Raw genomic sequence first — 25,040 nt, 5'->3', positions numbered from 1 at the left:
ATATTTTCCTTGACTCAAAAGTTGAGGAGCACTCCATTATTCTGTGGCAGTGTTAAATAGCAACACAGATACCAGTCAATCAACAGTTGATATCAACATTTTAATTAGTACAATAAACACAAATTAATGTGCAATAAAACTTTTTGAATGTACAACAAACGTTCTTCCTTGTCCTCAGTGGATGTTCTCGAGTCCCTGTAGAAGAAAAAAATATATTGCTCAGCATTCTTTAGCAATAAAGTTATGATTAAGTTGGAGTTTATATCGGCGGCTAACTAGCAAGGTCGGGCTTGTGACAGGCGTGTACGTTCACCTTGGAGTCAAAGTAGCGCCCTGTTCCCGACACCCGCTTGTCTCTCTCCATCAGGTACCACTGCCACGGAACTCGGGCGATTCTTTTTTCCTGCGCGAAAAAACACACATTAGTTTTCAACCAGACGTTTAAACATTTTTATGACCGCTACATTAGAACCTAGCATCCAGTAGCCACCAGCTCACCTTTCCACCATTAGTGAATTTATGGATCTGTGCGGTGGCAACACCAGGAATGATCAGACACACTGCCATGATGCTTAGGCCCGGTAGAATTTCATACCACATGACGGAGAAAAGTGTTCAACAGCCCGAAAGAACAATAACATAAGATGACCACCAACTTGTCCCCTTTATTTTGCTCAGAAAGCTAACAAAATGGCGCTCCACGGGCTCCACCGGAAGTAGAAATGACTGCAAGAATTATTCAAAATAATATAATTCATGCCGAGAATTTGCATGGAAAACATGTTAAATTACTATTTTAGAGTTCGTGTTTGATTTATTTGAATTAATCACAACCCACAACAAAGTTGTAAAATATAATGTGGCAAACTCACGTCTAAATATTTTATTCTGAATGAATACATGGACACAGCGCTTTCTCTCGCCTGCCTACGTTTAAAAAAAAAGAGGTCGTTGAACGCGGCGCATGCGTGGTGCTTCCCACGCACTTCGGTGAAGTTGTTTTAAAAAAAAAGTAAACAAGTCCCAGGAATAAGTCAAAGTTGACACAATTAGCCTTTTACAAATATGAAGGAAGATAAAGAAAACACTCGACCGAGGGAGATGAGGGTGGAATTAATGTGTGAAGATTCAGATAGGACGGAGAAATTGAAAGAAAAGAAGGAGACCATGACAAAGGTAAAACTCGAGTTAAGATATGATAGGCTAGGCTAGGTTAGCTCGCTGGTATTAGTTGTGATTGTCGTAAGGGATAACATTTAATCTGTATTACGTTTAGCTAACAAATTTTTACCATGTTATATCCGCGAATATTTGTGTGATTTTATGTTATTCTTTTTTATGTTTTGAATACGACCTTATTCATACTAGTATGTGGATACGAATATGTTCAATTTTCAGATTTTAATCGAGTGTTTTCTGACATCAGGTAAACTAGTGTCTGGAAGTCAGCTCATTGTAATGTGTAAGAGGCTAGCAGTATTGTAGATGGATATATTTTTGTGATGATTTATCAAAATAGAATTGGGAATAGCCATTATTGCCGTTTCCTATGCTGTGTACTTATGGAGGACAACCACTGCACTAGATTGTCATCAGAAGGCTGCCACCGAGTCTCACTAAAGAGGAGCTGGAGGAGCAACTGCAGCCTCTTCCAGAATTAGACTACTTGGAGTTCTTCTCCAATGACACCAGGTGATCTTGTGACAACGTGACTTAAAGTTGAACATATTATACATTATTGACATTTTTAAAAAATATTGTTTGTATACAAATGGCTGGGTACAATTCAACAACTAAATGAGCATTTTTCTGAGCGCCCTATTTCTGAAAATATTCATTTGAGTGATCCAATTCAAATGAATTATTACTGTAGGTCAATGTAAATGATGACACGATAAAGATAACTTAAATAAAATATTTGTCAATACAGTGGTGCTTTAAGATCATCAAATGTCTTCATTAATGTTTCTCCTCTTAGCCTGTATCCTCACCTCTTTGCGAGGGCTTACATCAACTTTAAAAACCAAGAAGATATCGTCCTGTTCAGGGATCGCTTCGACGGCTACGTGTTCATTGACAGCAGAGGTATCAAAAAGAATCCTGATGTTAAAGTTTATATGAATGTACACTCAGTCAGTTTGCACACACTTTTTGGCAAACAGGACAAGAGTACCCTGCTATTGTGGAATTTGCACCTTTTCAAAAGACTTCCAAAAAAAGAAGCAAGAAAAAGGACGCCAAGTGTGGAACCATTAGTGACGGTGTGTATTTTAAGAGATGAAAAATATTTCTTGCATTATACAATACTTTTATCAACTAAAAACGTTTGTGGGTCATTGTGGTCTCCTGAGTGTTTAGTCATTACAACAAAAAATACATTTATACTGAACCTTTTACAATATTATGTAATATTATGTGCATGTTGTTCTAGATCCTGATTACAAGAAATTCTTGGATTATTATACTGGAGACAATGAGAAGTTGACATCCACGCCGGAGACTTTGCTAGAAGAGCTTGAAGCCAGGTCCAAGGAGCTTGTAGGTCAGTAAACTTTACAGTAGGGCTGGCCCGGCTCAGCGAGTCATCGGTTTTGCATTCAAAAATATTTGCCAGGATGATTTTGGTTTTGCTGATGTGTGCACTGCTTCCTCAACATGACTAGAAACAGAGAGGTACTAGTCCATGTCACCAAGCCCTACATTAAAGTAATCAAATGTCTAACCTTTGTTTTTCCTGAAGCTAAAAAAACAACTCCTTTGCTGGACTTCCTGAAGAATAAGCAGGTAAGTCAGACCTCACAGTGAGCCCAATTGAACGACAGAAGACAGACTTGTTCTCTCCTCAGAGAATCAGGGAGGAGAAGAGAGAGGAGAGGAGGCGGCGGGAGCTGGAGCGCAAGCGTCTGCGAGACGAGGAGCGCCGTAAGTGGCGCGAGGAGGAGCGGCGGAAGCGTAAAGGAGCCGAGAAAATGAAGAAACCGGAGCTCGACAAGGATCAAGTAAAAGACGCGCCAAAAATAAAAGTAAGTGGCCAAGGTATCATAAGTACTCACACTTTAAGGAGTAAACAGTATTTGTTTAACCATTGGTAAGATCTAGTTCCACACGCCGCAGTAAGACGTCCACTCTCTTTGTCCGCCATGTAGCTGCTTAAAAAGCCAGACAGGGGAGACGGCGCTGACTTGGACAATGCAAAGGAGAAGTTTAAAAAAGCTGAGAGGCCCAGCAAAGAGTACAGCAGAAGCGCAGAGCACAAGAGACGACAAAACATTGACAACAAGGAAGAGCGTGGAAAGAAGTAGGTCGTTCTTGGCTCATATTGTTTGATACGTATTGGTACTGCATATGAAAAAAAAATCATTATCCACTGCAACACATTGTATTTAATCTAGAACTTTATTTTAATAGAATTTTGGTAGCATGTCACAGTTTCAGTGTACTCTACACTCATCGTATTTTACTTAGTCAACATCCTTGTTTGTGTCATTTATTTGTAAACTAATTTCGTTTGACACGCAACAAACTGTACATGTCCCTTTTGTCTCTTTTTTTATTGTATTAAGTTTTTATTTTTTTCTTTCTGGTTGAGAGACTACAATACATTTTTACCTTACTATTTGTATGTACACTTTGCACTTTGTTTTATTTTTTATTATTTATTTTATCTCCAACATGAGTTCGTGTGTATGTTATTTGTGATACTTTGCTTGTTTTTTTTGTTTTAGTGTGGAGAATCAATATATTTTACTGATATTTTTTTTTTCCAAATGTAATTTTAGTTGATACACTGCAACATACCTTATTTTTAGTTCGTTTTATTTGAATGTAATTCATTTAAATTGCACACCAATGTATTTTACTTCACCTTCACCTAGTTTTGTGTCAACTATATCTTCAATTGAAATGGGCTTACTTAAATTCAAGTCTCTTCACTTCCAACATAACATTATCTGCACATTCAAAGAAATGACACACTTAGCATGACACTGTTTTATGTCAAAATAATTTTTCAATTGATTATTTTTTTGAAGAATGGATGTACATTGAATATATTTTACTTCAGCTACATATATCATCATATATTGCTTTATTTAAAAAAAAAATACATTTTAGGGTTGAGTTAATTTATACACTCCAGTCAATTTCACTTTGTTTTGTTTTCATTTCATTTTTAAGTAATGAGTTGTATTTCAACATTTTGCATATGATTATGTCAATATTTATGTTTATATTCCGCATTTTCTCCCCCATTAGAGCGGATGAGGAAGGCCTCAAGGAGTTTCGGGAGCATGATGCTGAGCACGATCGGGACAGGGAGCGTGAGTTGGAGAAAGAGCGTCAACAAAGGGAGAAAGAACGCATGAGACGGCAAGAGCGACGCAGGAGGAGGGAAAGGCACGACGGTGAGAACGTCACCAGGAAGTGGGCGGAGGAAGAGGGACCGTCCAAGAAAGAGAGGGAGCGGCCGTCGGAAAAAAAACGAACAGACAACACGTCAGAATCTGACAAGATGGAAAAGGCGGCAAAACAAGACAAGAAGGACGACAGCGCCAAGAGAGAACGACTTCGGAATAAAGTAATCCAACAGTCTTTCTAATTGCTGTTTGTCTACCTATTGATTATGTGTACATTTCCATCTGTACATTTGATATGTATTTTTAAAGAATATATATTTGTCTGATTCGTGTTTTTGTATCAGGATCGTCCCGCTATCCAGCTGTACCAGCCTGGAGCAAGAAGCCGCAATCGCCCAACAGGAGGCGGAGGAGGTGATGCCAGCTCTGTGGACAGGAAGCCAGACACGGAGACAAAAAAAATGGCTGAGAAGGATGACGAGTGAGCAGATTTCTGCTTGGGGCGTCTTTTTGGTATGATGGAGAAGGATGCGAGACTGTGAGCAGTATGTCGCCTCAGGGTCTGCTCTTCCATGTTTGAGGCCCACTCGTTGTTCAGAGTGGAGCTTGATTGTGCCTCAAAGTGAACCTCTCTAGTTTCACTCCACGGGAAAACAAAGAGTTTGTCTTCAGGGCGCAGAAAACCCTCAAGTGACCTTATTTTGAAACAGTATCACTGCAAACATTCTGTTTTATTTCTGCTCATATCTCACATCAAATCTTCCAAGCATTATTGACAAGCTTGTGAATGGCATTTATGAACATGAAATAAACACAGCTCTACCAGTTGTATCAAACTAAAAAGCATTTTTTTTTTGCGTGTGTATTTTTTGTGCATTGCTTTTGAAGCAACAAGAAATAAGCACACTTGCAGAGGAGCTGCTGTCTACCACAGCTCACATGAAGACCTGAGCCAACCAGCTAACCCTATCTTGATGTAGCATAAGATTAAAATGTATGGTTGATATGTTTAAAGTGTGTGTGAGCGTTAAGGCTCAACAAAGATTTTTTTTTTTTTTTAATGGTCTGTATCTCACAGATTTTTACTTCTATTGGGTAGGTCTTGAAGATATCACTATCAATTATTTAGACTTAAATCTGTCGTATCAAGATATTGCCTGCTGGTGTCGCTGTCAATAAAAAGGCACGATAAAACCTCCGGAAGCCTCGTTGACAAATGCAGGCTACGTCACGTAGTTCTTCCTCTTCTATCGCTGCCGTTGTAGGAGAAAGTCAGTGGCCGACATGGTAATAAGAAAAATCATCTAACATCCGTCAAAATATACAATGTATACTGCTCTGTGTGCTTAGAACACTGAGACAAAATACTCACGGTATCTTACGTATCTGTATGCATCTTTAAAAAATATATTTTGTGTGCATTTACAAGGCGCTGCGTACCCCAATCAGCTAGCTAGCATAAACGCTCAAATAAGACCTAGCATGTGGTTTGTAGCAATTTCAAATGGTTTGCGTACGCTTATATGATTTCATTGTTTCGTGTGTGTTTGTGGTTTTGTTTGTCTAGTCGTCCCACAAGACTTTCAAAATCAAGCGCTTTCTCGCCAAAAAGCAGAAGCAAAACAGGCCCATTCCTCAGTGGATCAGAATGAAGACTGGCAATAAGATCAGGTGAGCTTAGTGTGTGTGTTTTTTTTTTACACTGCTATCTGAACAATGGTAATTTAAAACGGCATCATAAACGTACTAGTTAAGTGAGAACGAGCTTTTTGCGACATAATGGAAAGAAATTCTAGTGATAACGAATATCATTACCTCCATTGACTGTTAAGACTTCCATTGACACCTTGCACCAGGAACATGGAATATCTTTGAATGTATATTGAATGTCACATGGGCCACTCGTTTATAAACAAAAATTGAAGTGTTTATTTCTATGAATGTATGATTATTTAGGACTTTGTGCTCAATTGTAGTCGTGCAGTCTGAGGTTATTTCAAAAAGTCATGACATTTTTTTGTATCATCCACATTGGTCTTATCTTGACAGTAAATGAATGCAAAACATTTGATTATAGCATTTTTTTTTTTTCATTGGTTTCCTTACGCACTGATATGCAGAAGTCAGATGAGGATGTTCTGGCAGAACTACATTGACACTTTGCATATTGTAATGACTTGCTCCAGTTAAAGCAGGTCTGCAATTGCAGCACTTGATGTCTGTAAAGTGCTGTCATTAACCCTGCTGAGATTATTGCTCGGCCTCAGAGTTCATCAACCTCTTCATCACATCAGGATGAAGAGGATGCTCTGTGTCCGAAACATTGTTTGCTAGGCAGTCATTGTTGAAGCAAGTGTTAATCCTACTCGATAGTCATTTTGGTTTTACTGTTCTGTTGAATGACAGCACTGTTGTTGTGTTTTGGTAGCTTGTGCGAACCAGGGAGGGCATTGTGCCCATGAAATCCCCCCAGTTATGACAAAAATTTCGAATTGGTCAACCAACCATATTAGTATGGGATTATTTGTGGCCTTTTTTTTGGGGTCAGTGTTAGAATTGGAAATGTTTTTGCGATGGTTGTCCGATACAGAAAGTAAATTGTTCAGTAAGCAAACTGGTATCTATAAATTGGAAACTGGAATTAGAAGGGAAAAAACCCCATACATTTTTATGGTTATATTATTGGAAGCCAGGGTAAAGTAGTGCCAGTTGATCTCTTCATTGAGCATCCTCCTGCATTCTGAAGGTACAACTCCAAGAGGAGACACTGGAGGAGGACCAAGCTCGGTCTGTAAACGTGACCTTCCTGCTGAATCCACCCTCCATTTCATCGAAGGACCTTCATGTCGGGTGGACCCGCAGCTGCTTTGTACACACTCTGGTTCCTACGTTCATGTTTGAAAATAAAAGATCTGTTATCAAACAAATACTTCATGTACAGTACCACAATTCATGTCATTTTCACTGCACTTTTGGTTTATTCAGCTCACAATGTCACTTAGCAATTATAGTGTGAGGAACATTTTATATTCTTTAGTGCTCCAAAACGGCAAATGAAAATCAAGTTTATATTCCTTAGTGCTCCAAAACGGCAAATGAAAAGCAGTCTTGAGGTTTTTCCAAAGCTTGTATTTGTTGCTCATGTTTTCTTGTCTCTGCCAAATATAAAACTGGCATGCAAAATGGAAAAACAAGCTACACTCACAGGATTGCTGTGTTAATAGCATGTCAAATATTAGGATTGGAATAAGAAGCAATGGTCCAAAGCACTTTCAAGGGAAGGAATGCACTGTGGTGACAGAAAAGATCAACGTCTATTGGCACGAAAGGAGAAGAACCTTCTGAAGGAACCAAACCTCCAGCTGCCTTCTCTCCTGCTGCGGTCAAACGAGTCTAGCTTGTCCGACAAAGCTTCCGCGTCTTCCTCCGGCGTCGCCGTCACATCGCTGCTGTTGTTACAGTTCTTATTGGCATTCGGTTCCCCCCTACGAGAATGCTCCTCATCCCATGTCCCGAGCAGCTCCTTTATGTCCTGGGGGGCGTCTGGGCGTAGGTACTGCCAGGCCCGCCTGCCGCCGTAGTCCATGACGTCCACGTCTGCACCGAACGCGCCCACTAGGAGCTTGACGACCGCGTAGTGGCCGTGCATGCTGGCGACGTGCAGCGGGGTGAGGCCGCCGCTCCCCCGCACGTCCACGCTCACTGGCCGTCCTCCGACCCTCTCGACCTGGGTGAGTAGCTTGAGTAGAGTCTCGTCCCGGCCGCTCTTGGCCAACCAGTGGAGCACCGAGTAGCCGCTGATGAAGTCGCGCCTGCTGACCAGCAACGGCTCCTCGGACACGAACTCCAGTAAAGTGTCGCAATTCCCCTCCACGGCTGACAGCATCCACGCGTGCTCCATGGGGTGCAGAGCCCACTCCAACCCCCTTTGGGACAACTCTTTGGTGGATTTCTTCCGCTGGGCAGGTGTGTCTGCGTCAGAGTCGTCTTGTCGCCTCTGCAGCAGTCGCGACCGCCGCTGTGGAACACCGGGCATGAGCGACGTGCCATACCGGGAGAGTCGCGCCACAACGGGGCCTTGTTTGCATGAGTCTCGGTTGAGGTGGGCGTCAGTGGTGGCATCCTGCCCAGTCGAGCTGCCCTCATTCATGGTACTGCAGTTGCGGTAATTTTTTAAGTCAGCCCGACGGAATTGAATGTCAAACTATCGCGTTTCTTTTCCCCAGGGTTGCACTATATCGTTCTACTAAATTTATCTACAATATGAACATTGTCCATTTTGAACTCCCAAAGACTCAATTTACTCTAGGTCGTTGACGTGACTCACCTGTTCTGACTTTGGTGGTTGCTGACGTACATTTGAAATCAAAGCGTATCGACTGACCGCTGAGCATTTCTAGTCAGAATTCAAAAACACCGGATTAGAAGCAAAGTACAGTTTGCGCAAGTAGTTAAATGCCGGAGACATTTGCCCACTTCCCCAGAGGAACTGAGCCAAAGTTTATGATAATCTCAAGGCGGGAGTATGTCACGTGACCACCAATGGATTGCAAAACCAGGAAGGGCATATCGGTTTTTATTGAACTGCTTTAAAGTGACAAATGCAGACAAATAGCAACGTTTAAAACAATAAAATATCTAAAGAAAAAAAAGTGAACAGTAGAAGGCTGTATTTGAACACGTTTCAGTCAGTGTCAGGCTCAGGGGGGAGCTCTATGGTCAGCTCATCAATCGTTTGGAGGAATGAATCCAACTCAATGCAGCCATCTGAAAGAAAGTGAGTTAGGTCACACTAGCTGTTTGAGCCACCTCAGTCCTAAAGGTATTTGAATTCATGATACAGTGGAACCTCGGAGTTAGGCACCATATCCCTCTGCATGTGTGTCAATATGGGATATAGTCAATATGATACTTACCCGAGCGTTGTGGTATTCTTGCAGGTGACAGGCTTGGGAGCAGAGGCAGGTAAAGATCCTGGTCTTCTTCCGAAAGAGGGGGTGCTTCTGGAAAAGCCAGACCAGCCAGAGAGAGACTACCGAGAGGAATGAAGTCCTCAGGAATGCTGTATTTTTCAAACTCTGAAACGGGGAAAATACAGTCTGAATGAAAATATGCAGTTCTTTTTTTAATTTAGACACCGTTTTTGAAAACAGACTTACCCATTGGATCGTAAGGGAAGAACTTTTCAATCTCTGGATTGTCTTCCTCTTTCTTCTGAACTGCATGCATGATTTTGCCTTCCTGATGGGTGCAAAGAAAAACAAAAACATGTAAGATTAAAACTGAGGTATCTTTAAACTTGTAAACCTTCGATGGGGATACAAATGGGAATGGTGGCGGTTAAAAAGGAACTTTATATTGTAATGCAGCCGAGGAAAATAAAGCTAGAATTAAAGTTCAAAATTGCTTTTAATTCTGTCGTATAGGTTTTATATATTTTATGTACTACAAGTTAAAAAAAAAAATAAAAAAATGGCTCCACAGTGCCCCATGCAACTCAATGAAGCATTCCCCGTTCTATTACCAATATCTGTGAAAACTGGGACAAAAATGTCTTTTGTCGCCAGTTGCTTACGCTAACAGGAAGGTATAATTTGACCATTTTAAAACTAGGCACTATTTTTGGTCTTAAGAGTCATATTTTAATGAACTCAGATTTTGTTGAATAGTTTGGGTGTTCTATTTACACAGGTTTAGAATGACAAGTTCCCCCCCCCCCCAGTTTCAATACTTTTGTCACTGCTGGAAACACATCACAGATACATCTCCAACCTTAAGCTTCTCCGTTTTCATCCCTTGCTTATTGACAACAGGAGTCGACAACTGAGCATTGACAATCCCAAAAGCCTTCCGACCGGTACGCAGAGGAGTCTTCATCGTTTTGGCACGCAGTGGAGTCTTTAAGGCCATCTCTGTAAAGATTGTATGGTAAACCAAATAGCTCAAAGCAGAGAAACACCAAAAGACAATTTTAGCTCAAGTTTTCAACCTGGTATGAAGGTAAGACTTTGGTTTTCACGTCCTGCATTGATGTGAGCCATTGTATCTGTAAAGAAAGACAGACGTTACCATTAGAGTCAATTAGCTGGCAAGTAGTACGTGCTTGAAGTTGTTGTTGTTTTTGGCACGCGTATGATGTTGTAAGCTTACTAATATTTGGCCGGTTAACATGCGCAGCGAACACCGTCACAAAACAAGAGCGCGAAGCCATACATAGAAGTAAATAAATAAAAATAACTCGAGACATTATTGGTAAGGTTACCGTAGTCTTGCTAATGTTTTCAATTTGCAGGCAGGCTCTGACCTAGCAAACACAAAGCTGTTTTGGTATGAGGAGAAAACTGACCGCGGCTCCTTTTTTAAATTCGCTGCTCTCACGCTATTGGTCGACGTTGCAAACACGGATGTGAGAAGTCGAGAAAATGAATTTACACTTCCGCTGCATAGTTCTCCACCAAATTAAAAAAAAGATTTATGTAGTGACTGAAAATATACATATATATAATAAATTATAGTTGCGACAAACAAATCATAATTATATTGAATTAATACATAAACTCTGCTAATGGTTTGCAGATACGCTTTGCTTGAACATGTTTCGAGATTTACGACTTATTGTAAATGATGTGCTACTTTGGCGCTTAAAGCATTTATGTTAGTTTCCCATTTACGCGCATTACTTACATCTTAGTACAAAAGCGTCATAGCATAGATTGGGATGTAAAGAAAATTTAAATGTTTTAAGCAGCGACAATAAATAATACATAGTGTGATGGCAATCAAAAATTTTTATTAGGCTTTTGGCACCACGCACACGCACGTATTTCTTTCTTTCTTTCTTTCTTTCTTTCTTTCTTTCTTTCTTTCTTTCTTTCTTTCTTTCTTTCTTTCTTTCTTTCTTTCTTTCTTTCTTTCTTTCTTTCTTTCTTTCTTTCTTTCTTTCTTTCTTTGTTTATCCATCCATCCATCCATCCATCCATCCATCCATCCATCCATCCATCCATCCATCCATCCATCCATCCATCCATCCATCCATCCATCCATCCATCCATCCACTCATGATGTTCATTGACTGATGTCCACTGCGAATCGGTGTGGACGAATCTATTAAAGCCGCTCGTAGGGGAGTACATTAGGGAGTGTTCGATAAAAATAATTGTTCATAATTCAGTAAAAATGTAAACGGGATCTATCATAACACAATGCAAAATGTATTTGACAACAGCACAAGATTTTAGCACGACATTATTTGTGTTAAGTAGATTTGTTTAAATATTTTTTAGCAATGGTATATCCCTAAGCAGAGGGCGAGTTTTCGATGTAACCTCAGCTCTTCAGCTTCCCTCGCTCAACTCGTAGACCCTGCTTGGCTAACGGCTATCACCAATGGCGTCCACGGAGATAGCAAGACAAGCGGTGAGTAGCATGTTTTAATTAACCCGCTTTAATACAACCATTTCTCTCAGATCTAAAAAAAAAAAATAGAAAGAAAGAAAACGCATCACTGGTAAAATTGTCATTGTGAAAGGAGTGGGTGTGCTAGTCAGTCGCCTCCCTCCGTTGTGTTTTTTGTCATTTTATCGGCAAAATGTCGTGTTGAGATTATGCTAATCTAGAATGGTCAATTTGAAGCTCAATAAGGTTTCATTATCAGTACCAGTACTAATATATTTCCAGTTCCACCGTTATCTTGGCTTGGTTTGACCCTATTGTTGGTCTAAATTCACAAGTGCCTTATAAAATGACAGTTTTAACCAATGAAATGCTGCGTAAAATGATTAAAAAAAAAAAAAAAAAAGACGCGCAGTTGTAAAGAGGCCATTCATTTTCAACGCCCCCATTTCAGCGACGCTCTGCTGCTCATTTCCGTTCCGTTATCTCAAGCAAGTCAATTCAACTTTCATTCGGGCGTTGTCATGCGTGTGAAAACGGGGAGAACAAATTTTTGCTTGATATTTCATTTAACTCTGCAATTTGAGGGGGAAGGGCATGTCTAATGTTGCTGCACATATTTTACTGTGGCTGGTTTAAAAAAAAAAAAAAAAAAAAAAAAAAAACTGCAGACAATGTGCCTAGAATAGCACATTTCTCTCAGTTTAACATCCCATTCTGTGGCTGACTGGTGTGTGGAACTTGGCTGTGGGTGTCTTGAAAGGCAGGAAGGGCTTTTAGGAATGCTCCACTTCCAATCCTGGACGTGTGTACTGTGTAGTCGTTTTGGGTTGCAAAGCAAATCCAAATGATCGACAATCGTGTTCAGCAGATTTTGAGTATTAATCTTTATTGTTAACCGGAAAGTGTGAATTTGAGGAAATCACCCTATTTCCTGAGCTAGACAAATTCTTGTTATCAAACAAGTGAATATACTTTCAATATTGTTTGTCCAAAGATCTCAGTCACTTTTACACCTCCATGCAGCAGCTCTTTGAATCCAATTTATGCCCTGTCTTGTTCACCAATTGTCCTTCCCTTGGAATGTTTTGGCTGTCAAAGCTGTGAGCGCATAGCCAAACAGCGCTTATGTTATGATAGGATGCATAATGGCTGCTTGCTTTGCCTTCTAATCTAAATTCTTTGCAATTTTTGATGTCGTAGGTTGCAGGAAAAGGTTGCCTAACTACCTCTACCGTCCACACAAACACCCACACACGCTTCAAGTGAGATTTCTGCACTTGTTTCAGAGAGACATCACATGCAATGTAATACAATGCTCATTGGCTTGTTTATCAGCATCGGCGTCATAATCGTATTTACACATAATGGCCACAACATTATTCACACTTGGACAATCAAAGACTGTAATTCTAGTACAGTTTCAAGTGGCCAATTTTGATTTCATGTCTTTGTGTGAACTATTTCCATATAGGTTACATAGCATATAAGTGACACATTACACAAGCGTCAACAGCAGGAAGTGAAAACTCAGAATCCGACAATAATGTATAAATAAGGTCATGAGTAAACGTTACACAGAATTCTTTCGCCCCTCCCCCATTGTTTTAAATGAGAGTAACTCTCCACATTACTCAGCTGACTGGCATGTACTTTGCTTATTCAAGTATGAATGCATCTCCAATGTAGCACCTAATAACCATAATCACAGTTCGTCCTAATATTACGGTGGACATTTTTGTTGTGGAGAAGTAGACCGCAGCATACTAAGCTCTTTCCAACGCTGAGGTTTCGACCCATTCACATAACAAGACAAGGAGGCCAAAATGTTAGAACCCTTGATAAGATCTGCAGTACAGCAGACAGCAGTGAACATCTATTGAGGTTGTGTGGGTGTTCCTAAAACTGTGGCCTATGCGCATGTGAGATGACCAATAATATACAGTACAAACTTGCTGTGCGCTATCCTGATGCGGGTAGAAAGTCCAGGAAACAGGAAGTCGGCAGCAGAAATACTTTACAGAGCAGACACTAACAATAATTAATCAAGTGTGATAGAAAGGATGTTAATCTTTTGTAACATGGTGTACGCTTAACATTTTTCTGTCAATTATTGTGTTTAGGGTGAAGGTGCCCGTGCCGTACCTCTCGCCGGCCATGTTGGCTTCGACAGCATGCCTGACCAGCTGGTCAACAAATCTGTCAATCATGGATTTTGCTTCAACATCCTCTGCGTTGGTGAGTCTGTTGTAGATGAAGAACAGAATGGCAAATCAGCATAACGCTTGCTATTTGAACAGTATGGACTGGGTGATGTATTGTTATTTTATCGGTATTTAAAAAAGGACATTCAGTATATTAGTAATGAAAATTAAAACAATGATGTGGCCTTTCCATGCATGCCCAGCTCCGACCAATCAACCACATAACTCCTTTCAAGTTTGTCGACAGCTCAAGCTAGCCAGCAGCAGCGGTCCATTCGGTTGAATAAGAGCAAGTCTCATCTTTTAATACATTCACACTTTCTTCACAATTATCGCCTACGTACCATTTCTGTAGCAGCCTGTTTGTTGCCAGTTGAATGACATCTTTTTGTGGATGAAAAAAAGTGATGTCATACAATGTATTGCATGCAATGCTATACAATCGCTCCCCATAGAAATATTGTTACATAGATACATGGCATAAATATCGATTATAGGAATTGTCCCTATTCTCCAGCCCAAATGTGGGCTGTGGATTTATTTCAATGTGCTTGTTGACATTAGAACTAACAGTTTTGTTGTGGATATGAGTGTAGTCGCAGCGGTGCGCAAACATTTTGAGTTGTACTCTGAGTATCTCATAGGTCAAGCTCTGTTAAATGTGCCGCTGCTTCTAGTCAACAATGGGTGACTGTCTACCCCGAAAGAGTCAAACAACAGCGGCTGTTTTGTATCCGTTCCGCACACACTAAGTCCATCCTCTGGAAATCAGTTTTTGTTGAATTCTCTTGATCACTGTTAATTTCTCTGTCTTTTGTAGCATGTTTGTTGATTTGGCTTTGATTTGCTATGAATCAGTTACGATAGCATTTTTTTTTGTGTCAATCCCAAAAAGCTCTTTGTGGCAGCAAAATGACATTGGAAGATAACTGTTCATCAATTTTCCATGGCGCATGTTCTCATTTGAGACACGGCTATGTGCTCTGTACGAGTAATCTGGTTTTGGCCCAGAGGCTGGGGTACACCCTTTACTGGTCGCCAGTCAGTCACAGGAGACGAGACAAACCACCGATCGCACTTACATTCATGAAAAATTTAGAGTCTTAAATCAACCTTACCTAAGATGTTTTTTTGGGAATTTGTTAGGAAGATAGACTCAAAAGGACACCTCTTAAAAGTATGAAATCTCCATGATCGCATAATATAAGATAGAAGATTTCCTTCTAGTGTCTATATTTCCCATGCAGATTTTTGCACAAATATAAAATTGTAAGATTTGGAGTTGCAGTTTCAAAACGTTTTGAGGGAAAATGGTGAGATATCTTGCCAAAGTGGGCCGACATTGATGGCAGGTCAGGCTGTGAAGAATTAAAAATAGACGGAGCTTGCTGACTGAGTCATCTGACTGCCTCCGAGATAAATGAACATCACTACAGTATACAAGCCGCTCGCTAACTCTGTGCTTTTCTTTGGGTATGAATGTGTAGTATAAGCCTTCTCTGAAATAAATGGGCATCTGGTGTGTCATCCAGTCGTAATGAAAAAGAAATACACTAGAACTTTACAGGAGTGATGCTCTCCGCCAAGGCCTGACAATGGCTTACCAGACACCACTAGACACTATCATACTTACAAACCTCCATAAACCCTTTTTCTACTGCCTGTTGAAGATGGAAATGTTCTGCCTTTTTTTCCTTCGCACATTTCTGTAAAAAAATAAAATAGGGACAAAATATCTGTGTTATAGCTTTGAGGCTGTGTCCCTGTGAAAAGACACTTCAGATCATACCCACCTCGTTTATACGTGTGTGAATTTTCATCATCCTGTTGTCCAGGTGAGACGGGTCTGGGCAAGTCTACCTTGATGGACACGCTGTTCAACACCAAGTTTGAGGGCGAGCCCACTCAGCACAACCAGCCTGGGGTGACGCTCAAGTCCAACATCTACGAACTGCAGGAGAGCAACGTGCGCCTCAAGCTCACTGTCGTCAACACAGTGGGCTTTGGAGACCAGATTAATAAAGAAGACAGGTGTGTTCCATGTAGATGCAGCTATGCTGTGGATGATAAAAATCTGCAAATAATTCTCCCCCCCCCTCCAAACCCATAAACCTTTACTGTTTTTCCCCCCACCAGCTACAAATCCATTGTGGAATTCATTGATGCCCAGTTTGAAGCATATCTCCAAGAGGAGCTGAAGATAAAGCGCACGCTTCACAGCTACCACGACACTCGCATCCACGCTTGCCTTTACTTCATTGCTCCCACGGGCCACTCGCTCAAATCCCTTGACCTGGTCACCATGAAGAAGCTTGACAGCAAGGTGAGCGCCACATTCATGTTGGTCACATTACTGCTTGTTACTGTCCTCCTAATTCCATTTCAAATCGTGTTTAGTGCCTTAAGATAGCACTGATACAATTATTCGACTTCTACGCAAGAGGCATATCTGCTTCCCTGTCCCAAAAGCGATATAAAGCAGTCAAAATGTAATTCCCCCTCAAACTGCAGGTGCAAAACATTTAATGAAGAACAATATAGCGCGATCATTATTTTGAAAACTTTTAGTAATCATAATTAAAACATTTATTTTATCGTTCAATCCCTCAAATAAATAATGCCCTTTTTTTTCCCCCCCAACACAGAAAGATCTATTTCACAGAAAAATCTGCAATATAGTGGGACAACATGTAAAGTGAACCGCGACGTAGAGGGGATTACCGCATTCATTGTTGTTGGATTAAGTTTGAATCCCCTGTGCAGTAGTATTGTAAGTGTGATTAAGAAAAATACATTTTGTGTACTATAGTATTTCTGTGTCAATGCTTCTCTATCGCGTTGAGTATGTAGGACGTCACGGTTCGCCAACCTAAAGCGAGGCCTTCTGCCTGCGTGCAGATCATCCCAAGTGACGCATCAGTGTCAGTCATCTGAGAAAAGTAGTCAACTCTGTGTGACTGCTGTCTATTTTGTGCGAGATGCTCTCCTCCGGGGGCTGGTTTGCATGGAGCCCCACGAGCCGTCGGACCTGAGCGGCTGCGCCCTGCGACAAACACTCACAGCCATGCGGCGCTGCCTTACTCTTTTACAAGATTTAACCTCCAACTAAAAAGAGTGGTAGTTTCATAAACTAGTGGATGCTTGACCCTGCTTTGAAGGTTCACTGTCTGACAACAAAAAAAGCATACGAGAAAGCAGGCATGTGGAAGGGGAAGTCAGATTTTACATCACCTACTGTTGTGTTTGACTGTTGATGCAAACATGCGGCCAAAACGGTACCATTTGTAATTCAGTCGTAACAAGGCACATTTTTATTTTAGTAAGAAACAAACTGAATGATATTTGGCTACACCCCTCAATGTTCCTTTTATAATAGCGACTGCACTGTCTTCTCTCACCCGGTAGGTGAACATTATCCCAATCGTTGCCAAGTCGGACGCCATCTCCAAAAGTGAACTGGCCAAGTTCAAGATCAAAATTACCAGTGAGCTGGTCAGCAACGGCGTGCAGATCTACCAGTTCCCCACTGATGACGAGTCAGTGGCCGAGATCAACTCCACCATGAACGTAAGCCCCACCAGATGCATTTTAGAATGTGGAGAGGTGACGTCTGTGATCGCGCAAGATCTCAGTGAGCGTGTCGTCGTCAATGCAGTCAGCCAGCTCAGAGCTTACAGTGTGGAAAAATGGTCTCTTCTTTCTCACATAACACGTCAAGGGAGAGCTGGCTTCACTGCTCGTGTTGAGTGTGCGTTTGTAAAGGCTGAGGCATTGTGTGTGTTTGTATGCGAGCACATGAGTGCAAGAAGAAACACATTCAAATCTGGGAGTAGGTCTGGATGAGTACAGACTTTTTCCTCCCAGGCTATTTCTCTACAAATGGGTATTTTTCAAGTGCAAAGGGGGCTCTTGATTCAGGATTCTTATTTTGTCTTTTCCTGATTGTCCTGTGAACTTGTCATGCGCAAGATGTTGCATCAGTTGATGATATTTGTTTTTCGGGTGGTGTAAAAAAAAAAAAGACCATTTAAAACCACCAGCGTACGCACCGGCACTAGCATTCATCTTATTTAGTAACGCTGAAATGACTTGTTTTTTACAGTCAGCTTTGTTTGGGTTTTTCACTGAAGCTGGCAGTGGACCAACGCTCATGTCTCGTTCAACTCTACAGAGCCATTTGCCCTTTGCCGTGGTGGGCAGCACAGAGGAGGTGAAGATCGGCAACAAGATGGTGAAGGCCCGCCAGTATCCCTGGGGAACAGTGCAGGGTAAGTCAGTTTCAACTCCTGCCTCGCCGGACATGCTCCCTGCCGCCCGTCCCTGCCACCTGACCGACCCTGCCGCCCGTTTCCTCCTACGACTTGCACAACCTCATTCAGCACGCTGAACTGTTACAGCACATGACACTAATGGACTTTCAATTGATTTTAATTGACTTGTTGAGGAATCCATAGCGATGAGTTGGAAGCGCCACGCTATTGTAGTAGCCTTTTGCAACATGTGAAATTTGAGGCAAAGTTCAAGTTTTAAGCATGAATTCAGAGGTCTTGCTTCTTTTTATAACATCCACTCTCTTCAGAGTTTATAGCCAATCAAGGCATCATGCATAAACCACACACTTCTTGTTCTTGTTTTGTAAATTAAATTCAACCTGTCGCACCTTTTGTTTAAGCCATTCTTTTCTATAAACCTCCAGGATAACTAATGCTCTATCTTCTGCAGCAATTTGTGAAAAGAGTTTTAAAAGCTACAAATCATTCAGAATCTGTACAGTTCTTCATTCTCCATTTTTTCGACGTGTCTCCTACAGTGGAGAACGAGAATCACTGTGACTTTGTCAAATTGCGAGAAATGCTGATCCGAGTCAACATGGAGGATCTGCGGGAGCAGACGCATACGCGTCATTACGAGCTGTACCGCCGCTGCAAGTTGGAGGAGATGGGCTTCAAGGACACGGACCCCGACAGCAAGCCCTTCAGGTAGCAGACGCAAGACACGTTTCTTCTTCTTTTTTTTTTTTTTTTTTTTCCCCATCTCGAGTTGAGCCTTTCATCAACTCTCATCTCTTTTTTGCCGTGCTAGCCTCCAGGAAACGTATGAAGCAAAGAGGAACGAGTTCATGGGCGAGCTGCAAAAGAAGGAAGAAGAAATGCGGCAAATGTTTGTTCAGCGGGTCAAAGAAAAAGAGGCGGAACTCAAAGAAGCAGAGAAAGAGGTTGGTGTCGTTAGCCCGCCGCCACCGCCGTCTTGCAGGGCTCTTGTCACGGTATTATTTTTCTTGTATCTCACGCATCTTCTTTGTTACATAGCTGCACGAGAAATTTGACCGCTTAAAAAAGCTGCATCAGGACGAGAAGAAGAAGCTGGAGGACAAGAAAAAGTCCCTGGACGATGAGCTCAACACGTTCAAACAGAAAAAGACTGCCACCGAGCTCTTGCAGAATCAAGCCCAGCAGGCCGGGGGCTCCACCACGCTCAAGCGGGACAAAGAGAAGAAGAAGTAAGTGTCTCCATTGTAACATCCCCACTTGAAAAAGGTGTTTGAATTCAACTTAAAGGTGTAGAGGTCAGGGCTTGATGCTGCTTCATACACTGGAAACGGAAAAGCCCTTAAAATCCTTAAAATCGGAAACAGCGGAAAAAAAGTGTGAGGTATTCAGATTTAGGGGCAACTAAAGCATCGAACCCATCCCCAATTGAAAAATGTATTGATTGAGAAGTGTATCCTAATACATGTGTCCATGTAGTCTCTTAATGTAGTTAGTGGTTATCCAATTTAGAACGGTTTAATTTTAACGAGCCCCTCTCACGTCACAGCGTCCTCGGTGTGCCTTCATTGTCTCTGCTCATTAACAAGAAGCCTGGGATTTGTTCTATTTTAATCCACACTCTAGTTTTTTTTTTTATTGCCTTCTGAAGCTTTCATGTAAGAGCACATTTATTCCCACATCAGCAGAAAGCTGACTTGCTCTGAATACCTCGCCACAATAAATGTTGCCCATGTCCCAAAGCACATCATAAACTTAACTGCTTCCACATAATTTGTGTAAGCAGATGCTAATAGTCACCTCAAAGTTTCCTTTTAACTATTTTTCTCCGTCCCCATGTGTGATTTGTTCGCACATGTTTTTATAATGTTTCCAAAGCCAGTTGAACCACATGAACTCAAGGATCATTTCTGCAGTTTCATTGACGCTGATGTGACTCCTGTGTGTGTATTAGCAAAGGAAGAAAACACTTGCACTGAGAAGGCACCTTTCTGCTGCTTTTAACCTCCTCACCAAATCACTTCTCTTTCTAAGTATCAGAAGGAATATTCATTTTCAATGCTCTTAAGGACTCACTCCCCAATTTCCTATTTGTACAGGAAAACCTCGAGAGTTGAATGGCTCTTAAGTCGTACAAGAGATGGGTCTCATAAACCATTAACTATCAACAATTGGTCGATTGCTGGGAGTTGAGTAATTTTGTCCTGCATCGATTTGCAAATTTTTAGGAAAACCATTGGTGTTTAAGCTCGAAGTCACATGTGCCATTACGCAAGGCACAACTTTTTATAGGCTTCTAGTGCCATTTTTTTTTTTGTGACACAAATTCCAAAAAGCAACTGACTTGAAGAAAGAATGGCGACAAAAGGTGGAGAGGAAAAGAATCTCAAAATACAAAATCCTACAATTGTTGAATTCAGAATTCAAGCCCACATGTTCTGAGGGAAAAAGCATTATCCTCAGAGTCAGGAGTAAACTGGAAACTATCACAGCTGACTTTGGGCGACATCAGGACAAGTTTGCTGTCAATCATAGCCAAACAACCATCTCAGTGTCCCGGAATGGGTTACATTTGACCTTCGAGGTTTTTCTGTCCATACTATTTGTGTTCTGGTACATCTTTCCCACAGGTCACACTTACTGAGTGCTGCTTGTAGTGTGAATGTCAATGTGTGAGTGCATGTACGTATCACCCATGTTGCACCCATCGTATTTTCCAGTTAACTGCTCCTACATTTGATGCATGCTGCTTAAGACACCCCCGTCCTGGTAAGACCTGACCTGAACATCAACTCCCCATAAAGCTCTCCGTGTAAACTGACAGCGTCTATTGCCCACGGGCCAGCTTCTATCTAAATCAGAGTTTATCATCTCGTCGCTCCATCTGTCCTCCTCGGGTTCACAAAAGACTCATTTTTGTGGCGATGCCCTTCTCTGCCCGCCCCTGCCTTTCCCACAAAGAGCCCTTTATTAAAAGAGTCTTGCCAGATTGGCGAGAAGTTTTGTTTAAGGATTCTCCGCCGAGCACACAAACACAAACAAAGGCTGACGAGAGAGACAGATGTTAAAGCCCTCGACCTTTGAGGAAGACTGAAAGAACAGAAGAAACATGTCATGTTCTGTCGAGCAGCAGTCCCCAAACGCTATTGGACAAAGAGTCATTTGGTTACGGGCCACATAGAAAGACTGACTTCAATAAATGTTATTGATGATCAGAGTCTGAATTTGATTACCGGCTTCGAAAAAGTCTTCGCCACCTAGAGTGGTGCTCTGAATGAAAATAATGGGAAGAGCACAGAACTGCTACTAATTACACCAAATAATTCAGCTTAACCCAAGTTGCATGTTAAATAATTTGTCTTTATTTGCCGATCTGTCAAAATAATTCCTTATGTCGAAGCAGTCTGTGGCACAAAACGTTTGGGGACCTTTAGATGAGCTCAAAATGAGATGTGGCGCTTCATATCTCCTCTGATTGCCAGCTGGCCATTCATGATGATGTCACACTTATGTTACATGTGTATGCAACAAAGCAGTAATGGCCCTTCTCTCTTATTTCCAGAGAAGGATTCCTGTAGAAAAGTGCTGCCTTGTGGCCACGCTGCTGTGAATGATCATCCCTTACAGTCAAACCCCCCCCATGCCCCCCCCCCAAAAAAATTGCCCTCCCCCCTGGGCGTTGCTCACTTGGACTCCTTTTTAAATGCACCACTCTAATTATGATGTTTATTTTTTTTTGTATACAAGATACATTCCACTCTTGGTTAGGTTTCCTATGTAGCGACTCTCTTGCATGGTGTGTGACGTGCACTTTTTATTTTCCAAATTAACACACATGACCTTGTTGTGATGGGGAGAAATGAAGCAAAGCTCAAGCGAAACACACCTCACACAAATACAGTTAAAGCTTCATCTTTAAATACGAGAGGTCAGAATTTAGTGACTTGTTTTTTTAGTGAGTGGCAACATGGAAGTATGCTAGTCGTTGAAAAGTACCATTGCTATTAATTAATGTATACAGTACAAATAAATACTGTAAAAAGGCGTTACGCAATTACATACAGTGTAGACTTTGCAAATAGTCACAATGGTGCAAGAGAAAAGGTTTTATAAGACAAAAGTCACATGATGAGGAAAAAAAATCATAGTTCTCAGACAAAGTGGGAATTTTGCAAGAAAACAAGTTGCAATATAACGAGAAAACAGGAATAAAATAAGTCATGTATGAGACATGTCGTAATATCAGAACAAAATTGTAATGTTAAGGCATAGAAAATAGTTTGTGGGTTTTTTTTTTTCTTCCACACCAAACATTCCAATGTCATTTTTCTGGTAATGTGAGATTTTTCTTGTCCAACTTCATTATGACTTTTTATCTCACTTTAAACTTTATTGTTAATTTTTTTTCCTTCTTAATATTGTCCTATATAGTAATACATTTTTCTCTTGGTATTACTACATTAGCTCCTTTCAGATTAGGAATTTTAGAATTTTATGCTATCTCGTAAAATAACATTCTTTTTTCCTGTTGGAGTGTCGTTTTCTCCAATTTTGACTTAATTTTCTAAAAATGACACGTTTTCTCATAATTTCCATGATATTGGTGGCTGCTCAAAAAAATGATAGTTATGATTATGCAGAAGTCGAAACAAAGCACAGCTATTCTTGGAGAAAGTAAAACAAATTTTGTTCAACGCCAGCTCAGTGCGTGAAGACAACTTAGCAGGTGAGCTATTAAAGCTTCTGAACCTACTAGTCCACTGATGCTGTTTTGCCATCATCGTAAATCCAGTGGCCATAACAGACTACAGTAATCCCAGACGTGTTTCGCTTGGGCTTCTCTCTTTGCCACTTCTCCCCATACCTCATTGACTGTCATGGTTTGTATTAGTGTCACATTTGCACTTTTTTTTTTTTTTTTACACAAATGTGATGAAATATATACATTTATGTATGTCGGCAGTGCAATTGGTATTCTTTTTTTGTTTGTTTCTGCGTGTTTTTATAATGGCACATTTCAAAGTCAGTGATCATGTTTGTACTGGTTTTTAAAGTTATTGGTCTATAGGGGAAATAAAGGCACCAACATGTTAGAACAGAATGTTGTTTATGCTTAGTAATTTATATGATCATTTACGGTTGGTCTCTCTCATTAGAGCAGAGACCTTGAGACCTGCCATCTTCCTCAGTTTACTGGTTTGTGTGTATTTCCTTTGCAGTGCTCCGTGGCTCTGCACTGAGTAGGGACTGTCCTCGAGTGCCATCAGTTTTTTGTGGGTCTCTCTCGCTCTGTCTCTCTTGCCCTTCTTTCTCACTTTATTTTTGTATTACATTGTACTGTTTTCTCCCCACTGTTCTTTTAATTCCCTCTTTGCCATCACTTGGACTTTTTCCCACTTAGATGAGATGGAGATTTGTATTCTTCACACTTGCCTTTTTTTTATACTTTAGGAATAGCAAAACATTTGCACAGATTCATTTAATGTTGTCACTTTCTCCCACCTTTTGAATTTGACTGCATTCTAACCAAACGTTTTCCTCGATACCAGATGCATTTCTACTGCACTTCTCTAACATCTGCATCTTTCTTTGTCTTTCTCGTTGTAGCTTCTTTTAATGTGTCGTGACCATCTGAAGAGGGCCACGAAAGCTTCGGCAAGAACTAAGCACTATTTACCTCTTCTGTCCCCTCCTGCTATATTAACCTGTTTTTAAAATAGATATTTTTCTTCTCTCCCATTACATCATCTCCTTTTGTCAAATGTGGACTTTTGTGGACTCGCATGGTATCTCTGACCCACTTTGTTACAATGAACCATGGGTGGGGAACCTACAGCGTTTGCTGAAGAACTGAAATTCAAAAGATCCCACCATTTACACCGCCCCAAAAATGCTCAAAATAAATGTTCAATAAGTAACGGAAATAGTTCCCCACTTCGGATCTTAAGCACAGGCTGAATGGGCAGGTTTGACAGTTTCAATATAATTGTCTTAATGTTAATTAAAAGCCTCTGCAAACTATGGTAGGATAAGGGCATTAACTTAAACATGACCTAAGAAGTATAATTTGTACACTGTAAAATTATTATTATTTTTTTTAAATCACCAATTTGAACTCATTACTATGCCAAAGCAATATAAAAAATATTGGCACTTCTTTCGATGCTGCCCATGTTTACATGCTATTGTTGAATACCATGGAGGTCAAATGTAAAGGCCTTCTTTGACATGTGCTTTAATATTCTCCAGCCTTCTGTATTCTATATTTTGCATGGATTTATAAAACAATTTCTTTACTGTTGTCACCTGCTTGTTTTCAATCCAAAATAATAATTTTACTGTTTCCTCCAAATATGGTGCAAATCATGAGTGAATATGTTAAGTCCTATCATTTCAGATCCTTTGTTGCCAAATAATGTATGATGGAGTTGAACCCAGATGGGTGTATTTAAAAAACAAAAACAACAACTGTGCATTTATATAATTTATAAGGATATATTTTGTGTATTGAAGTGGATTGAAGACTTGTTTATGACCTACGCTCTTGGTTGGTGCAAAGTACCGTAACATTTTTGGTGTCCGAAGAATTTTTTTTTCTAATATCCATCCATCTCAGAAACCCTCAACCACTCGAATAAGTTCATATTTCGTCCAAGTTTGATTACATTGATGTACATTTTCAATAAAAAAAAAAGAACCAAGAACGTGACATTTTTTTTGTCATAATTTAATTGCTCATGACAAATACACCCAATTCATTTAAGTTTTTGTTTGATTTAGGCTATAAAACTAAATTTGGAGGAAAGTCCATTTTTACAAAT

At 40.6% G+C, this 25,040-nt stretch overlaps 6 protein-coding genes and 1 non-coding gene across 10 annotated transcripts; 4 read left to right on the top strand and 3 right to left on the bottom strand.

Moving 5' to 3' along the window:
• Positions 1 to 86: 86 nt before the first annotated feature.
• ndufa1 (NADH:ubiquinone oxidoreductase subunit A1) lies at positions 87 to 714 on the bottom strand. Its single transcript, XM_085935354.1, has 3 exons — positions 499 to 714; positions 314 to 403; positions 87 to 195 (listed from the first exon to the last, which is right to left on the bottom strand). Exons 1-3 carry the CDS (start codon positions 598 to 600, stop codon positions 175 to 177), a joined length of 213 nt encoding a protein of 70 aa, XP_085791480.1. The 5' UTR covers positions 601 to 714; the 3' UTR covers positions 87 to 174.
• Positions 715 to 933: 219 nt separating this feature from the next.
• On the top strand, positions 934 to 5,198 carry upf3b (UPF3B regulator of nonsense mediated mRNA decay). Its single transcript, XM_085935306.1, has 10 exons — positions 934 to 1,176; positions 1,586 to 1,692; positions 1,979 to 2,085; positions 2,163 to 2,261; positions 2,432 to 2,542; positions 2,741 to 2,784; positions 2,847 to 3,023; positions 3,147 to 3,298; positions 4,255 to 4,576; positions 4,700 to 5,198. The coding sequence occupies exons 1-10, from the start codon at positions 1,066 to 1,068 to the stop codon at positions 4,838 to 4,840; spliced, it is 1,371 nt and encodes a 456-aa protein (XP_085791432.1). The 5' UTR covers positions 934 to 1,065; the 3' UTR covers positions 4,841 to 5,198.
• A 328-nt stretch (positions 5,199 to 5,526) lies between these two features.
• On the top strand, positions 5,527 to 7,282 carry rpl39 (ribosomal protein L39). Its single transcript, XM_085935365.1, has 3 exons — positions 5,527 to 5,642; positions 5,923 to 6,026; positions 7,102 to 7,282. Exons 1-3 carry the CDS (start codon positions 5,640 to 5,642, stop codon positions 7,148 to 7,150), a joined length of 156 nt encoding a protein of 51 aa, XP_085791491.1. The 5' UTR covers positions 5,527 to 5,639; the 3' UTR covers positions 7,151 to 7,282.
• On the bottom strand, positions 6,307 to 8,885 carry sowahd (sosondowah ankyrin repeat domain family d). Its single transcript, XM_085935330.1, has 2 exons — positions 8,683 to 8,885; positions 6,307 to 8,509 (listed from the first exon to the last, which is right to left on the bottom strand). Exons 1-2 carry the CDS (start codon positions 8,712 to 8,714, stop codon positions 7,663 to 7,665), a joined length of 879 nt encoding a protein of 292 aa, XP_085791456.1. The 5' UTR covers positions 8,715 to 8,885; the 3' UTR covers positions 6,307 to 7,662.
• Positions 6,544 to 6,681, top strand: LOC147060850 (small nucleolar RNA SNORA69). The gene has a single exon (XR_015065574.1). It is a non-coding gene; the product is annotated as a small nucleolar RNA SNORA69 (small nucleolar RNA).
• A 30-nt stretch (positions 8,886 to 8,915) lies between the features above and the next one.
• Positions 8,916 to 10,741, bottom strand: pttg1 (PTTG1 regulator of sister chromatid separation, securin). Its single transcript, XM_085935342.1, has 6 exons — positions 10,618 to 10,741; positions 10,345 to 10,401; positions 10,128 to 10,267; positions 9,515 to 9,596; positions 9,272 to 9,433; positions 8,916 to 9,122 (listed from the first exon to the last, which is right to left on the bottom strand). Exons 2-6 carry the CDS (start codon positions 10,394 to 10,396, stop codon positions 9,040 to 9,042), a joined length of 519 nt encoding a protein of 172 aa, XP_085791468.1. The 5' UTR covers positions 10,397 to 10,401; positions 10,618 to 10,741; the 3' UTR covers positions 8,916 to 9,039.
• A 922-nt stretch (positions 10,742 to 11,663) lies between these two features.
• septin6 (septin 6) lies at positions 11,664 to 24,521 on the top strand. 4 transcript variants are annotated; one of them, XM_085905933.1, is made up of 10 exons: positions 11,664 to 11,771; positions 13,871 to 13,985; positions 15,787 to 15,982; positions 16,088 to 16,274; positions 17,357 to 17,518; positions 18,123 to 18,219; positions 18,762 to 18,930; positions 19,034 to 19,166; positions 19,261 to 19,451; positions 23,827 to 24,521. In XM_085905933.1, exons 1-10 carry the CDS (start codon positions 11,742 to 11,744, stop codon positions 23,834 to 23,836), a joined length of 1,290 nt encoding a protein of 429 aa, XP_085762059.1. In that variant the 5' UTR covers positions 11,664 to 11,741; the 3' UTR covers positions 23,837 to 24,521. The 4 variants fall into 4 exon arrangements, with proteins under 4 accessions (XP_085762059.1, XP_085762058.1, XP_085762061.1 ...); XM_085905932.1 differs by having other exon boundaries at positions 21,782 to 24,521; XM_085905935.1 differs by lacking the exon at positions 23,827 to 24,521 and adding an exon at positions 20,940 to 21,751.
• The last annotated feature ends 519 nt before the right edge of the window (positions 24,522 to 25,040 follow it).

The sequence above is a fragment of the Syngnathus leptorhynchus genome, chromosome 2 (assembly GCF_054491065.1).
Source record: "Syngnathus leptorhynchus isolate UIUO chromosome 2, UIUO_Slep, whole genome shotgun sequence".
Taxonomy (NCBI): Eukaryota; Metazoa; Chordata; class Actinopteri; order Syngnathiformes; family Syngnathidae; genus Syngnathus; species Syngnathus leptorhynchus.
This window is presented reverse-complemented; position numbering and strand designations above follow the sequence as displayed.